Source organism: Notolabrus celidotus, chromosome 21, assembly GCF_009762535.1.
Source record: "Notolabrus celidotus isolate fNotCel1 chromosome 21, fNotCel1.pri, whole genome shotgun sequence".
Classification (NCBI taxonomy): Eukaryota; Metazoa; Chordata; class Actinopteri; order Labriformes; family Labridae; genus Notolabrus; species Notolabrus celidotus.
The window spans coordinates 18430506-18448628 of NC_048292.1; the positions used below are offsets into that span (position 1 = coordinate 18430506).

Genomic DNA, 18123 nt, shown 5'->3' on the forward strand with positions numbered 1-18123 from the left:
TAACCACTTTTAGCACCAGCTCTGGGTGTTTTCTGCAGTGATGACCATGCATTAACAGCTTTTTTTTCCGCTGAGGCGCCTCTCTTGAGTGCTAGCTCTGCCTCGTCGCTATCATTAAAGCACTATGGCTGCGGCCTTCATTTCGCTCATTACGCCAGCAGTTTACCCCAGCAAATCCCGGAGATCCATTTGTGCAATCAGGCTCAATTTCAAGAGCAGTGCAGCACTGTGAAGTAAAACCAGAAGAGAATTATGGGTGTTTTTCACATCATGGTGCCGTATGTTGACCTTTAAGGCTTGAACATTAGAAAGAGAGATGGAGAAGCCAAGGGTGACGTAGACAGAGAGCCTCCGAAGTGGAAGTTGTCTCCTATGTAATGGTCAAGTAAGATAGAGGAGATGTAGAACCACTCTCGCTCACTCTCTCTCTTCCTCTCAGCCCTCCCTTTCTCAATCTGTCCCTTGATTACTTTTTAATGATTTCTGCTGCCTGAGACAAATGGCTGTGTTAAATGAGCAGAATTAGACAAGGGAGCCGAGTGCAAGAGCATTTGTTAGAGCAGGAGTAATGGATCGGGCATCCATTGTTTACTCTTCTCCGTTCACTGGCCCGGCCCGCTATTGAGCTCCATGCGCTCAACGCCAAGGCAGCAAAACAGGAGGGCCACTGCTGTTTGTCTGACTACACACAGACTAATCGAATGTATAGCTGTACGTACTTTTATCTATTTGTTCTCAAATATTGCCTTTTTTATGGGCCTGTTTTTGACCTTTTAACAAGTAGTTGCACAGCACTATCAAATGTTCATAAAACAAATCACAGGCGTAGACCTCTATTGAGGCAGTCTTTGAATTATACCATCTTTTGAATGGCTGAATTACATGGCTCTCATGAAAAAGAATGAATGTTGCAGTTCATCCACAATGTTGGAGAAGGCAATGAAACCAACACCATACCCTTTAAAGTTACAATGTTAAAAAGACACAAAATAATGTTTGAATATTTTAGTGTAAAAATTCAACATTAAACATGTTAAGGCAGGCACAGTGTTTATAAAAACCTTGGTACCTTATTGGTATAAGCCAGTACAAGTTATTTTCTGGATTCTATACAATTATACTTTTCTGATTAATGCCAATTACTCAGTGACTTTACTGCTACTGCTGGGTGATATGGCCTCAAATAATTATCACGATTAATTAAACACATAACCTTGATTATAGTTAATTCTCTCTGATTTTAAACACCAAAGTTAAATGGGTCATAAATACCATTCATACAGCTTTAATATACTCCATTTACACTGACTGAAGCTGTCATTCATGCTGAAGATTCCCTGAAACACCCACTAACCACAAATGAAGCATAAGCATTTATTATCACAGCATTGTACTCAAGGCAAAGAGATTGACAGTTCTGTGTTTTCCATTCACCAAACTTCCATGGCATAGATACTGTTCAGATGCAATATACAGGGTGATACACTGTGATTAGGACTTGCTAAAGTGTCCAACATCAATTCTAGTTAACATTTTTGAACTCATGTTTACATAATGTAGGCCAGATACATTTTTGAAGACTAGTTTGTTTCATCAAGGTTAGCTAACATTTGTTGGGCTAGTTTACATTTTTTGTATGCTAGTTAATATTTTTGAACACCTGTTAAGATTATTTTAGGTAAGCTACAAACGTTGAGACTAGGTTATCTGGCATTTTTGAGGGCTATTTTACATTTTTGTGGACTAGCTAATAGCTTTTTTGTAGGCTAGTTCAATTTTTGTACACTAGTTAACATTTTTGAGCACCTGTTTACATTATTTTAGGCTAGGTACATTATTTAAGACTAGGTTATTTAACATTTGTGCAGGCTAGTTTACATTCTTGGTGGCAATTTTACATTTTTTTATGCAACTTAACATTTTTGTGGACTAGCTAACAATACTGATAGCCACAATAGTAGACTTTGACTTTGATACTTTTGTATCCTATAGAAATATTAGCTAGGTTATGATTGAATGTTTACTAAGGCTATTCTCTAACAACTGCTAAAGACCCATGAAAAATGATATCTTGAATTATGTCCTGATTTCCAATGAGTGTTGTCAGTTGCTGATAAAGTGGGAAACAGTGCAATTTCCTACTTGAGAGTGACATCAGAGATAAATATCCACCATGTGAATATTATGAGTTGCTTTTTTGTGTGTTGTTGTTCAACTGGTTAACAATATCACCAGCCTACTCTAAGATGTGTTGCTGTGAGAGCCGCTCGCCCTCCTGCGGGGTCCGTGTATTTCTTCCTACCCTGGCAGGCTGACAGGAAGTCAGGCATGGACAGTAAAGGGTGCTCCCTTGGCAGAGACGAGGCCTTGGTTAGCACTCCACGGGCATGGGCACTGCTATGGATCATTACTTCCCTCAGTGGAGTGTCTGCTGTGTGTGTATGTGTTGGGGCATATGTGTGTGTGTGTGCGCACACAATTGCTTGTATGTGACAGAATGAGCGAGGGGGGAAAGTGAAACACAGAAAGAGCTATTAATATTAATGTCATTCTATCACATCGGGGGTCTCTCCATATTTTCTGATGATCAATTGCAGTCACTACTGCCCCCTGCAGTCTTTTAAGCCACGTTGACTGCTTGCTACTGGCCTTGAATATTATAGAAGTTTTTAAAAATGTTTTATTAACATTGAAATAACAGAGGCAGTCCTTACCATAATATCTCACAGATCCCTGACTTAAACATGTTGAAATGACTTCATTCAAATTAAGGTGCATGATATATATTATACCTGACTATATATAATAGTCCAGTTCTAAACAACGGAGAGGCTGAATTGGGATTAGATCCTCTGGTTGTCCATTTTTTCTGCAAGTCCTAGCCCCTGGTTGCCAATACCCTCTACCCATGCAGTTGTTTGCACCTTGCAGAGATCATTTCCATAATATTCATCTTTGACAAAGCCATTCATTTTTCCATTTCACACCTAAACAATGGAACCCTGTGTAAAGTTTACCTAAGAAGAACAGCGGGATGAATATTAAGAATCTTTGAATGATGAATAGAAATCCCATGTTTAAGATTCTCTGTGTATCTTTCTGCAGGATTACTCTGCTTCACATGCTGAGCTGCTTTTACAGTATACCGATAAGCTTCAGAGTTAGTACGACAAGGCTATCACCACACTAATAGTGAGTTATCACTATTATTTGAGATGTAGCATTGATTGGTAAAGTGCCAAGAGCCGGCAAACGTGAGCATACTGACTTGTAATCACTTTTAACAGCTCTTGAATTGCTCAAAGGTGTGCGTTTTTGAAAAGTTTGCTCTCTGTGTGCAAGTGTGTCTGAGGATATGAAGCTGCTCTGCAGTTCCCGGGCCAGCTATTAGTCACGCAGGAGTGGCTAATCTGTAATGGCTGCTGTCACAGCCCTGCCGCCGCTTCTGGTGATGGGTGCACTGTGACAAATGCACACACACTCTTAACTTTCAGCCACACGGCACAGAAGTTCAAAACACACACATACGCACACACACACATAGACAGAAATATGTGCACTCACTCTGATTCACTTACACACAAAGAATCATCCATTCCAGCAATACAGTGTTACAGCTTCTGACAGGCTCTGCAGCACCAGTCATCAGTCCAGCCGCAGGTGACAGATAAGTGAAGTGAAGTTGGAGCCTTCCTGTTACATTTGTGCGACAGCAGACTGGATCAGACTAGGCACTTGCATAGAATCTTGTCCACCTCTATATTCCTGTATGTGTCTCTTGAATTTTTCCTTTTTGTTCCTTTTCTTTCTTAAAGTTAAAATTTCTATTTTAATACGTCAATAACCTCTTTATTTGTTCTGCCTTCAGAGCACGGTGGTAGTGGAAAAGTCTATACAGGATCTGATGAGCCTGATGCAGGACCTGAGTGCCTACTCCAACCAGTTCCTTGAGATGGTGTGTGATAAGCTGAAAGAGTACAAGGAAATCTGCAACACTGCCTACAGGTAAGAGACAAGAAAAGCTAGCTCACATGCTAGTGTGTGCAGAATTCCTCTGTATTACATGAGGAAGATTTCTGATACTGAAAAACACTTTGTTGAAGGTCTCACCACCAGAAAAACATGTAAATGAAGGTGTCACTATTTTGTTTATTTACATTTTGCAATACTGAATTAGGTTTCAGTACACATAATGCCACATGCATGGATGCTGTGAAAAGTTATCCATCTGTGCTCCCCTGGGACTGTGTAACACCTGGCCAGGCGAAGGGGAGGATTGAGAGTAGGGAGGGGGTGATGAACAGGCCAGGAGACGCAGGAAAGGCCTGACGGACTGCTGGGAGTCCATCTGGAGTCTGTCACAGGTCAGCCTCGGTCTCACTGGGGCATCTGAGTGATAAAGACAGGCCCAACAGAGGCTGCCAGAGTGTGTGTGTGTTTGTCTATATGTGTGTGTGCTGGGGATGTTTGCTTTCCTGTGTGCATTTCCACATGAACAGTGTATCAATATGTGTGTATGTGGTATTGATGTGCAGCCCTGGAGTGCTTGTGTCTCCTTTACAAGGTATTAGTTTGATATTAATTGCAGCGCCGAGGAGTTTATCCATCCCAGACACATGCACACAGACAAACACAAGCTGGCAGTCTGCCCTGAAATCTCTCCTCTACAGCTATGAGCTGCTATAATACTGTTTTGTAAGTCATTCCAGATGCGAGTGGAATATGTGTTGATTACCTCCACTCAACTCAACTTCATTTTCACCGCATGTCTTGTAAAAACAGCTCATTCAACATGGCTCTCATCAATGGGTCGCATGAAGTCCGTGACCGAAACAATAGAAACTCTTCCACGTGTTGAGTCGCACCACTCTGATAACATAACTCCTGTTGTTGGTTGTGGTATGACCAGTCCTGTTGGGACGAGATTCCTTGTGTGATCTCGGGAAAAGTAGCTGGTTTGGAGACAGGCTCACTCTCATGGCTCACAGCAGGTCCTGGTCAGCGCAAAAGCGAGATAATTCTGCAAGCTATGCAGGGAGGCTCTCTCTGACTTCAGAGCAGGGCAGTACTTCATCTAGCAAAGTAATTGTGACTAGACAACTCGTACCTTGGGGCTGCATAAAGCTGTCCTGTTCCACATTTGCGATGGGTAACATGTCTTTAGGAACATGATAGGCCACAGTACGGGTAAATGAAACTTACAATGTGGATTGTTTCAGTGCAGAAGGCTGTAAAGGCCTCACATTCTTCATTACACACTTTTCGTGTTGCACTTTTTAAATGGCAGAGGAGATTCATCAAGCCCAAACTTTTTGTAGCAACCACATTCTCAACAGAATACATTATTCTGCTGCTCATCTGAAATTTTAATCCTGAACTATTTCCTCATAACCAAAGCAACTTTTCGTTTTACCAACCACATCCTGTAGTGTTTCTCTCATCCTTATCTGACTCATGGTGTCAGTACAAACAGGACCTCTTGTTGCGAGTTAGCAAGGTAGGGGAGGGGCGGGTTTTTAGTTTTGGTTTTGCTTAGAGGGAGAGAGGCAGTGAGTCAGTGACTGGTAGCTCTAATTAAGAAAGGTGAAGCATTTTTTAAATGCAACATTTTTATACTGATATAAACAATACTGTCTTAACCCCTATTGAGTTTGATATACTGTATATCGATATATCTCTAAAAATAGATCGCCCAGCCCTACTTACCAATTATAATATTACTGTGAACCAGAGCACTACTGATCATGCAATAATGTCTTCTTCTGTTCAAGCCACTGGGCCGTCAAACTAAACATACTCACTGGACTCATGTCAGAGGTTCATATATCTGCGGTAAACTGTATGTCACTCACGTGTTGTCAATCAAACTGTGGATGTGTGTAGAGATCACATCATACAGGGCATATAGGAACACGTCTGCAATGTAGTCATGACTCAGAATACATTCCTGAATACACCAATAGCTAGCAGAATTTGGGGTTGTTTTTGGGATGTCTCTGGCAAACACGCCTATTGAATCAACACTTCAGCCCTATTTTGGCACTAATGCTAGCTGCGGCTTCTGCTGTTTTGTATTCATTCAATACATCTTCTTTGTGATGACTAACTTTTCGGGTGACTTGAAAAATTTGAGGACTTTTTTTATCCCTCTTCTTGCTACACTTTTGGCATGTTTTCCAAGTTGCAATGAGGTCGTCCTTCTTTAAAACAGTGACACAGTTACTTGTTGTGGCTGCACTGTTTCCTCTCTCTATGTAATGGGGAAATGCATACGACCACCTACTTTGTCAGAATTTGTAGTGTTGCAAATTTGTAAATAAAAGCACCTTTTTTTAGTTGTTTCTATCAGTAAGACTATTTTATTGGAATAATAACAACTATGAAATACTCCCATTATCAGGTGATAATTTATCGGCCGATCCAGCATTTTCAAGTGAATGATCTCAAAAGCCTTTTGATCAAGGTCACTTGAACAAGTGCTAATATCAGCTAAAGGGAGATCATCAAAACAATTGTAATGACACTGTTTATGTAGTGCCACAAGGAACTCAATCATTGTTGTCACTGTGCTGCATTTCTTCTTCTTCATTTCTTATTTTGTGTGTTTGTTCTCAGGGGTATAGTCCAGTGTGAGGAGAAGCTCACCATCAGCGCTTCCTGGTCCAAAGATGAAGACATCAGCCGTCTCCTCCAATCCCTCCCCAACTGGGCCAACATGGCCCAACCCAGACAGACCCGACAGAAGAGGGAGGATGAGGAGGACTTTACTCGGTATGTGTATAAATCCACCCAGATCACATATGTAGTTGTTTATATTTATTCACATTTGTCATAAAAAGAAGGAGCAGGCTAGGACATATACATATCCACAGTTTGCTCATCCAAACAAGCAGAAAGTAGACAGACACAACCGCACTTGAGCAATCACACGAGTAATCCCTCCCTCCCGTCTGCGCTCCTTTATTCACATATTATTGAACCGTCTCTTGTTGACTAAGATGCACCCATAAAATAAGCCATGATTGCTCTTTTAAACACCCTCTATCTGAAGGAAGTGCGGAAACGAGGGAAGAACAAAATGGGAAAATATAAGGAGAGCAGACGGAGGCGGGGAAGGGTGGGTGGGGGGGTCAGTCTTATCGAAATTGCCTTTGAATGTGCGCACTCTTCAGGGAACAGTGGAGCTCATCGGAGCGGAATAGTAAAGTAAATAAATAAATTGGTTATGTGGCCAAAGAAAGTCAATCTGTTGTGTGCACACTACCTCTCTCTCTCTCTCTCTCTCTCTCTCTCTCTCTCTCTCTCTCTCTCTCTCTCTCTATCTATCTCTCTCTCTCATACACACACACACACACACATACACACACACAGACACTGCAAGAGCTCAGAGATAGCAAGAGGGAGAGCATAAGGCTGTTTGATTTCAGAGCCGTAGATGTTTTCATCGCTATGAAAGGGGGATTAGCTTCTGCACGACTGGCAACTTGGTGCGTCTGTAAAGCTTCATTAATAAGCTACAACGTGTCTGTGTGAGAGTTAGAGAATATGTGTCTGCTGTTTGTTGTTTAAAGGATCTTGATCTTGCGGGTATCCTGGTGACTCTGGAGGCCGGTCCACATGTCGTGTATTTGCAGCACTGCGGCGATGAGATTCAGTTACCCGACTTCTCTGCTCTCTTTCTCTGTATTTCTTGGCAGGCACCAAAGTCAATTATCTTTCCAAAAACTCCAAGTGCTTGTAAATACAGTGGAGAAAGTTTTGATCTCCAAGTCTTTATATTTCTACCCTGTAAATCTCTGCCTTCTGTTTGTCTTTCATTTCAAATGTTCTTCATCACCTGCTGTTTATCTCCCACAGATTGTCAAGCAACTAGTAGCTCCCTCTTTTTAAAATCACTTTCTTTTGTCCCAACCCTCTTACCATATATATACTTCCTGTCTGATTCATATACCCACACTTTTCCTCCTTGACTGCATCATGTTCCTATAGTTTGGACAAATATTAATCACTTTAAACATCAATGCTTGTCTCCAGTTCTTTATCCTTTTGCACATAAGCACTGGATTATTGTAACATTTTATCCCTCTTAAACTTATCCCAACTTAAAGGTACAGTGTGCAGTATTTATTGGCATTTAACAGACTTGGTAGAAATTGAATATAGTATTTCTCAAGTGTGTTTAAATTAGTGTATAATCACCTGAATGTAAAAATCATTTTGTTTTTGTTCAGTCAGAATGAGTCTTTTATCTCTACGCAGGAGCAGGTCGCCTTCCACGGAGGCTGCCATCTTGCACCGCCATGTTTCTACAGTAGCACAGAATGGACAAACTAGTAAAATACATTCATTGGAGGATCATACTTATTGTGCTCACAGGAGCTTCTTGTCCTCCAGGCCACCGTCTCTTCACCGACATGAGGGGAGAGTAAGGGAGTGTTTCAGTCTGGAATCTGTTCACTAGATATCGCCAAATATTCCCATTTCTACACACTGTACCTTTAAAGTTCATGTGAAGAGTTGTGAGCTGGTCAAAAAACAGACTGGGATAAATACTGATGCCGCTTTATGAGCTACAAAGAACATCAGCACAAAGATGAACTGTTTCTATGAAGTCATTTTTCATGTCTGAAACTGCTGGCAGGGGGTAGGCGCCACATGTAGTGATTAACTGCATGCATGCTGCTGAAACAGCTCTTTTTATATTCTCTCATTTAGTTAACTGTTAGGCTAAAACACGTTGAGATTCAGGAAAAAGTGAATACAATTTTTGCAGTCGTTCACAGCAATAGCACTGCTTTGTCCTCAGGGGCGCCAAAATCAACACAAACCAAAACTTCCCTCACAGGAGCTTTAACATGAGTTATATAAAACAACTTTATGGATAAATAGACTCATACATATCATTCAGTAGTCCATTAAATTTTCATTTCTGAACATAGCTGTTATGTAAGGGATAATGTATGGTTAGTAGGTAGTTATCAGAAATAGAATCCCGACAGGGTGATACAAGACCCTGACATGAAGAGGAGGTGTCTTGTCCACTCTGAAGGGGTTCTATTTCCCTCAGCTATCTGCAAACCATATTAACATGTTCGCAAAACATGGTGGAAAGATTATTTTATTGATTCAAAAGGATTTATGTATTACATTCGTAGAAAATAGTCCCAGTGATCCTGTAGTTAGCGTTCCATGGCAATGGATTCTTATCTGCCTGTTGCAGTTGATTTAACATCAAACTGTCCTCATTCAGCTCTCCTTCTCTAAGCTCAGTTCACACACCTTTAAAAGTAAACAATGCAAATGTCATAACTTTTAACACTACTACTAACATCACCACCGCTCATGATTTAAGTTTCTTTGTAACTTAAAGTTGCACTCACTGGCTCCACTGTCGTTACTATCATTGCCGGACAGGATCCAATGTGAAACAGTCCTTAGCCTGCTGCATTAGCATGCTAACCGAAACTAGTGTTTTAGCCACATTGTTTTGATGCGAACGGAAACTAACAATTTTACCTCACCGTACGGTCTATGGTGTCAACAAGAAGAAGAAAAATATCCTGGAACTCTTTTCCGGGGATTGATTTGACATGACGTGTGATCAGTTTGCCTAAAAGTTAATAACCATAGTGAAGGGGTTTTTGACCAATCAGAATCAAGCTTCTTACACAATCAGAAGATCAGTAAGAAAGCAGGGTAGTAAAACAGTTATATAAGCCACTCTCTGCCTCTGCCAGACAAGACACTGAAAGTTCCATTAGCACTCTAATAACTTATTTCCTTCATGTAACTCAATAATGTTGTCTGATTATAGGCTTCTTTAATAGTCTCTCCTCGTATTATCAGAGATGTTTCCGGAGCACAGCAGTTATTCACGTCTGGTTTATGGTCAAATCACAAGAACAATATTTCTTTTCTCTCAGACTGACACCTCTTTCTTTTTGCATCAATCAGGGCTGCTTTTGCTAAAGAGTCCGAAGTGCTGACTGGGAACCTAGGAGACAAGTTAATCCCCCAGAATGAGATCCTGCGTGACGTCAGCGACCTGAAGGCTCTGGCGAACCTTCACGAGAGCATGGAGTGGCTGGCAGGGCGCCTCAAGACGTTCTTCGCCAGCCTGCCTCAAGCCTCCAGTAAGTAAAGGGGGGGAAATCTTCAAGGGGGTCTTTGGAGTTCAGAAGTAGGTTAACGCTGTGGCAAAATCATACCTGAGGTAGAAGTTATACTAGATAAGGGAGTTTATAAAACTTGAGTTTATGACTTTGTTGGGGTGCATCAGTGTTTATTGCTGCCAAAGCTTGGGACCTAAAGCAAGATGTCCCAGGACAATCTATGACTGAAAATCCACTTGGACTTTGATTAAAACAAATGTCAGCGGCTGATTGGTTGCAAAGAGGCCAAAGAAAAAGATTTTCAGCTTTACAACTTTAAAGACATTTTTGTACACTGTTTCCCCATCCAAACCCTGCCCTCCTTTTGCACTGACGCTAGGTCAGGGTAGTTTGGTCACCTGTTCTGTTAGGCTTGATGCAACAGAGAACAATGGACTAACCTATGGAATGCAATGGAGGAATACATTCATCATGTAAACATAAATGAACAAGGTTAAGACATACTAATTGAGGCTAAGGCAGATTGCTGTCCAACATGAGTCTGGTTCTGCTCAAGGTTTCTGCCTGTTCAAGGAAGTTTTTCCTTGCTGCTGTAACTAGCTCTGGAGCCGTGAAAAGAAGCTTACAACATGACACCATGACAGACACTTTTCATAACAACTAATGTTAAGATAGAGAAGATTAGGAAACGTATAGTTGCAGCTGCCATGGGAATGGAAGGAAAAAGAACTTGGAGGAGAGCTCTCAGAACTTTGAGGTAGGTTTTCATCGACTCACGAAGGAAGTCATTCGGTTTAAAGCAGACAGCTGTCTAACATTAGTCTGGTTCTGCCCAAGGTTTTTACCGCTGTAACTAGCGAAATACTACAAAGTGAACTGCTCATGGTGGATTAAGAGGAGATCAGACTGAGCCCCGTCTGTAAGAGGGGACTGGATCTTATCCTGTCTTGGTGTTGGGTCTTTGTTAATAATCTAACATAGAGTATGGTCTGTACCTGCTATGTTTGTAAAAGCGTCTTGAGATAACGTTTGTCGCAATTTAGCGCTAACACAAAGATTGATTGATTAATTGATTGATACTCTTCATGGAACACAGGTAGATAAAGGGGCCGGCTTAAGAAAGGCTAATTTTGATGTTTTCTGCCCGACATCCACACTCCACTCGTTAACCAGACAAACCAACTTTAATCCTTGAAATCAACTCAAATCAGTGCACCCAGGGCGTAAAATTAACACCCGCCAAGCGCCAATGGCGGGTAAAAAAATTGTTTGGCATGTAAAACAAAAACACACACCTGCCAGTGGCCGATGGAAAATTTTGTATTGCATGTGAGGTTTCGTTTTCATACTTTTGCCTTTTCTCCCGAGTGTCAGGCTATTTTGACCCTCACAGCGTGCTGTACTTCTGTTGTGATTTGGTACGTCGGGAACGGCGTGACGTCAGCTACTGGAGTTCTATTCATTCCCTTTGCTTGAAGAAGCACGGCATGAAGATGTGGCAACACATTCCCGGCGTGAAGCCACCACAAACAAAAAGGATAAACAAAGAGGCAGGAGACGATGAAGAAGAGGAACAGGCAGCTTTTTCATTTGGCTGGTGAAAAATATTTTTGGCTGGTAAATTTTTGGAGGTCACTAGCAAATTCCAGATGAGGTAAAAAGTTAATTTTACGCCCTGAGTGCACCTGTTCACTGCACATCATCAAGGTGTTTTTCAATGTCAGAATTACATAAGCAATACTTTTTGACAAAACATTGATGGACAGAATACATTTTGGACCTTCACCAGACATCTGCTGCTGTTTTTTCTACCCCCTTAAAAAACAACACGTACAATCAGTTTGTCAGATCGTTGCATTCCAAACACTTGTTATCCTCATTTTTATATTTCATTTTCTTGTTTTATTTTTCACTTTAGCAAACACAGATAGGCTCTCATGAATGCCAAAACTGCCTCTTTTTAATAAACTACTCCGTTTTTGTGTTAAATGTGCCAATTCACGAGGAATCTTAAAGATGTCAAGAGTTTGATGGCTTACTTTAAAATTAACCATGGGAAGCTACCTGGGATAAACTCTGTCACACATCCTCCTCTGACTGGCTTATTACACCATACTGCAATATTACATCATTCTCCCAGCAGATGTTGCTTACTACCCTCTCTGCTCGTTAGGCACTTATTGATCAGAATACACTCCAGATTACAAACATTCTCTGGATGCTTTACGGAGGGTAACAGTTGAAGGTGTGTGACGTTTTCTCATCCTTAGCTACACTTCTCTTACAGCGATACATTCCTACCTGTGCCTCATTAAGCTCTGGTTTGAGTGTATTATCACGCTCTTATTACCTTCTCTGCTGGAGTTGTCAAAGAGCACTTTACACATACAACACACTCATTATCCTTTAGCAAGTGTGTGCACAAATTCCTAATAACAACCGTTGAAAGCATTTCCAGCATTCTCTGTACACTTTTGTGTCATTAATTACGGATCACAACAAGGTGAGTATGTGTTTCTATCAGACACGTTGTCTCTAGTAGGCCTTGTTAATCATTTATCATTATGTTTAATCCTCGTTATCACTTCCAGAACGTGTTTAATCTCATTACAGATCCTAGCATCTTGTAATATTCTCCTTCAACTTCATATCTTTTTAATAGCATCACATGATAGTGTTTAAGGGAACCATTAAAATCATGTTCATGACTCCTACAGTATGCTCAGGTTTGTTTTTATACTCTCACTTGAAGCATTCATTTTAGATTGTAATGTACTGGCATTATTTTGATAAAAAGTAGTGCAATAGTTTAGTGAGATACAAAGCAGTGTAAATTTTGGCACCTATTTTAGATTTAGTCTTAGCCTGTTAGTTTTAGTAACATTTAATCTTTTCAGCCCTTTATAGTTTGTCTAGTTTTAGTCGATGAGAACTCAAAAGATTTTAGTCTAGTGTTGGTCACATTTTAGTCTTGGATTTTTGCCAAAACATTTTCTCTCATTAAAATAATTCATGTAGTCGATCAGTCCCTGAATGCACCTGCAGTGACGGGCACACTGGACAGACGGTTCACGGCACTCTGAAATGCATTAGCGTCTTTGATGACCAGGAGTTCATCAAAACTTACTAAATGTGTCTGATCACCGAACTGGAATAAATCAAGCTTTAGACCCGGAGCTTTTCACGGTAATATCCGCAAGAACTGCAAACTTCAAATAGTAAACAGACATCCCTTGTCTCTAACACACATCCTGAGGTAAAAATCATTAATGAAAACATGACAGATGTATGGAGAGCAGGTTCACACAGATAGTAACTCAGCCAGTCACAGGAATGCATCGCTTTGATTTTTAAAGATTAGACGCACAGCGGGGGAAAACATGGATTTTAATGTCCGGCCATCAGCCACTTACATTTTTGTCTCGTCATCGTCTCCTTAACAAAAACAAAAGAAACATTTTTTATTATTAGTGGTGAACTTTAGCTCTTGTTTTCGTCATGAAAAAATGGGGTCTTTGACGAACATTTATCATCCTAATTTTTGTTTACGAAATTAACACTGATACAGAGACTTCAGCCTAGTTTTTACATTTTTTCTTACCCCAATGCAGAAGTCATGTTGTTGTTGTTACCGTCTTTCCAATAAGCTCACTCAGTATTTAACATGTTTTTGACTATGGTGTTAATAGGGCTGGAACAATACCTTGTGAGACAGCTGAAAATTGGTACTCACCGGGAACAATTCAAATCAGTGAGATGTAAAATGATTAGCAGCACCCTTTTGTAAACAGAAAAGGGCGCTATCTATGTTTAACTTTGCTGTTCAAAGTCACTACACCTCTTGAAGCCTGGTTTATACTTCTGCTTTGACCCGACGCCGTAGTGGCCGACTCAGTGAGGTTTCTATGCTAGCCAGATCCACTATTTCCGATCCTGCCATGTCTTCTACTTGCTTGTCCAGGGGGAAATATGCAAACTCCAAGTGTATTATGTGAAAATGGAACTGATAAATGCAGCAGTTGACCAACAATTATTACAAAGAGTAATAGAGAGGGGATGCTGGAGGAGATATAATTTATGGCCGATGTACATACGATGATGCTTGAAATGTTGTAAATGCAGGAAATACGATGCCACCCAACAGACCATTCACAAGGCTTGCAGTCCAAGTTGTTTCATTGGGTAGTTACATTTTGGAGGAGGTGCTAGTCAGGCTACGTGCCAAGGCTTCTGCGTTTGAACAGGGCTACGCGTAGGCTACAGTGTTGATTCCACATAGAGGTATAATCCGGTCTTAAATCTGCAGCTAAATAGAAGCTAACAGTCATGGTGGCAGCCACTGAAGATTTTGTAGTCTGCCATTATTTTCTCAAAGGTGATACCTCAGACAGTAATGTCACCCATTGGCCAACGATGGCAACCGCCGTATGGGAACTGCTGACTCACCTTAACTTTCTGTAAGCCAAGAAACAGTTAAGAGATGGAGCTGCTACAAAAATGGCCATTTTAACCTGAGTATTAATGTGGATTCCGTTGGCTTTTGGAGCCAGCCTCAAGTGGACACCCAGGGAACTGCAGTTTTTTGTACTCCAACATTGGTGTCATTTTTTAACATCGGAGGTTGCTGCTTGATATTTACATGATTTTGTTTGCTATGAATAAGATTTTCACTGTACTTTACTGAGTTTCAACACACCAAAACCTGTAATAGTCTACAGATTTATTCATCAAATTCAAGATGTCTCTTTCATTCACCTGTGGGGTTATTGTTTTACAGTGAAACAGAACACATTATCTGCAGTGGTCTGGTCCTCTTGCAGAGTAAAGAACTGGTAAAATATGCACCTTTCTCCTGCAGGGATAGAGACAGTGCTTTAAACCTTATCAGTTATTGTCTCAACTCTCTAGCTCCACGTCGTCTGATTGCTCATTGAACTTGCACTATTTTTACTGTTCCATATCGCCGCTTTTCTTTTAGACACGAAATAATTAAATGGGACTTTTCAGATATTCCTATTTGGACTTGACTTTGTCGCTATCTCTTTTTAAAACTTCCCTTCTTCCCTTCCTCTCGCTCTGACGCTAGCTTCCTTCGTTTATTTGCAGATAAGAATTCAATAAAAGTACGGGAAGCGACGTGACATAATTATCATTAATTCTGTCGGGTGGCACTAATGGGAAGGATAGGGCAGTCACTTATCATGCCAGGACAGCCTCCGTATTGTTCATTATTTAGTGTTTGCAGAGCTGATGACGGACTACGTGTGCGTTGGGATGAGTGCACGTGCATGTGTGTGTGTGTGTGTGTGTCTGTGTGTTCATAAGCACGCGCTGTGTAAGATGGGACAAGGGTACGGCAGGGGAGAAGGACCCCACCTTATCTCATCCTCCTCCCTCCCGCCTCACGTCTATGCCTCTCCAAATTGGATTTTATATTACAGAAGCAGTCAGGTATGAACAACTCATTTTCCTCTCACTCTTTTTTTTTTTTGCTTTTTCTTTCTTTCATTCCTCATTCTTACTTTCTTGATGCATTCTGATTTCTTTTTTTCTGTCTTCTTTCTTCCCTCTACGTCTTCCTCGTCTTGTTACTGTGAACATTTTTTCTGTCTCTTCTTCAAGTGGTGTGTTTCTGGAAGACTCTCTCGTACATCTTCGAGATCTCTGCAGTGGGCGTTTGTTTTAGTCACCCTCCCCTGTGATTGAATCCTGCTTGGTGTGTAGATACACACATTGCTATGTATAAACATGAACATGCATATTTGACCTCCTCAAGGTGCTGAATCTTAACTCAATTTAGGTGTGTGTGCACATGCAGTGTTCTGCACCTTTCTCTGTGTGTGTGTGTGTGTGTGTGTGTGTGTGTGTGTGTGTGTGTGTGTGTGTGTGTGTGTGTGTGTGTGTGTGTGTGTGTGTGTGTGTTTGATATGCATGCATGTGAGACTCTAGGCAGACCACTGATGGTGATTGGCCGTGAAGGTGGCTGCAGAAAGGGTCTTATCGCCCATCTGGTAGCAGCACTGGACTTGCAATCCACTCTGAAAATATTTACCTAACAGCACACACACTCACACTCACACACACTCACACACTCACGCCTGGGGGCAATGACAGCAAGACAGACGTTTTTTTTTTTTTGGTTTGTTTATCAACTGCTGTGCATGCATGAGTTTTGGTCACTTTTTATAATACTTCCCAGAGTGCCCAGCAGCCTTGTTGGAACTTTGCACACTAAATACCTACTAACAAGAAGAAGATAACATGCACCATCCCTCCTTTTGCAGACTTTCACTGCTTACCTAACTTAATATGTGCACATTTATGCGGCCTAGCAATGCTTTGGCGCACAGGAGCCGGCCATCTGTCCATGCTGCAGGGTTTCTGGACCTAAGCATCGTGCTCTCCTCATGGGACTACGTTCCTTCACTCCTCTGCTGCATGTAGAAGGTTTATGAAACACACTTTTTTCCAGTCTTGACTGTTTCCCTTGCAGTGATTGTTTTCTTGACTCCATTTAGAAAGGCAAGTTGACTGAAAGCACATTCTCATTCACCGCACCAGCCTTAGGGACTTGTTGGATAGTCTGTTAAGTTTGGCCATCTTATGGAGTTTTTTTTATTTTTGCAATTAGGGCTCAACATTAAAACTGTCCCACTGGCTCGGTCTGAATTCAGGCTTTCAAAATTAAAGGCCTTAAAATGTCTTAAAAGGTCTTTTCTTCACTTGTGAGAAGTCTTACATTTTAGATGGCACTTTGATACATGCCTGAATACTTAATCAAATCTACATTGTCTCGTATGTAACATCATTTTTTATTTCTCCTCATGGGACTACGTTCCTTCACTCCTCTGCTGCATGTAGAAGGTTTATGAAACACACTTTTTTCCAGTCTTGACTGTTTCCCTTGCAGTGATTGTTTTCTTGACTCCATTTAGAAAGGCAAGTTGACTGAAAGCACATTCTCATTCACCGCACCAGCCTTAGGGACTTGTTGGATAGTCTGTTAAGTTTGGCCATCTTATGGAGTTTTTTTTATTTTTGCAATTAGGGCTCAACATTAAAACTGTCCCACTGGCTCGGTCTGAATTCAGGCTTTCAAAATTAAAGGCCTTAAAATGTCTTAAAAGGTCTTTTCTTCACTTGTGAGAAGTCTTACATTTTAGATGGCACTTTGATACATGCCTGAATACTTAATCAAATCTACATTGTCTCGTATGTAACATCATTTTTTATTTCTCCTCATGGGACTACGTTCCTTCACTCCTCTGCTGCATGTAGAAGGTTTATGAAACACACTTTTTTCCAGTCTTGACTGTTTCCCTTGCAGTGATTGTTTTCTTGACTCCATTTAGAAAGGCAAGTTGACTGAAAGCACATTCTCATTCACTGCACCAGCCTTAGGGACTTGTTACAGAGGGAGATGAGGCTGTTGTTTCTGCAATAGTGGAAACATCATCCTTTGTTGTCTCCTTTCTGTTAAGAATTCTCATCTGACAGCGCTAAGCGTTTTGTCGTCCTTAGATATCAGAACCTTTCGATCTCATCCTCTTTTTTTTTACCCCCCTCCTCGTTTTCCCTTCCCCTCTTCCTCTCTGGACAGGAGTTCAGATCCCTGTGTGCAGATGTTCATCCTCTACCAGAGGCACCAAAATAATTAATAACTCCTCTCTTGCTCAGTCAGTCATCTATGAATCATTCATCACTCCACTGCTGCAGGATACTGTCCTTTGCTTATCTTTCTCCATTTTCTCTTCATTTGCTCCAGCCGGGTAGGACATGCTGTACTTTTTGAACAAGGATCATGATTTGTATCAAATTTTCAGCATCTGTTTCTGCAGAAAATGTCAAAACTTGTTGTTTTCTCGTCGCACAGAGCGTTATTTGTTACTATAATGGCCGACAGGTCAAAGGAGAAGGTTTGTGTTTGTGCTTTTCTGAACTGATTATGTCTGTGTGCGTGTGCAGGCTTTATGAGTGTAAAAAAATGAGGATTCTGTCACTGATCTTCTCC

At 41.0% G+C, this 18123-nt stretch overlaps 1 protein-coding gene across 1 annotated transcript in view; it reads left to right on the forward strand.

Moving 5' to 3' along the window:
• Positions 1–18123, forward strand: part of exoc4 (exocyst complex component 4) — a 179584-nt gene that overhangs the window by 132486 nt on the left and 28975 nt on the right. The window contains exons 14-16 of the mRNA XM_034673130.1: positions 3869–4005; positions 6616–6771; positions 9955–10133. Of these exons, the coding sequence (XP_034529021.1) occupies positions 3869–4005; positions 6616–6771; positions 9955–10133 (472 nt within the window). The remainder of the gene's footprint in view (positions 1–3868; positions 4006–6615; positions 6772–9954; positions 10134–18123) is intronic.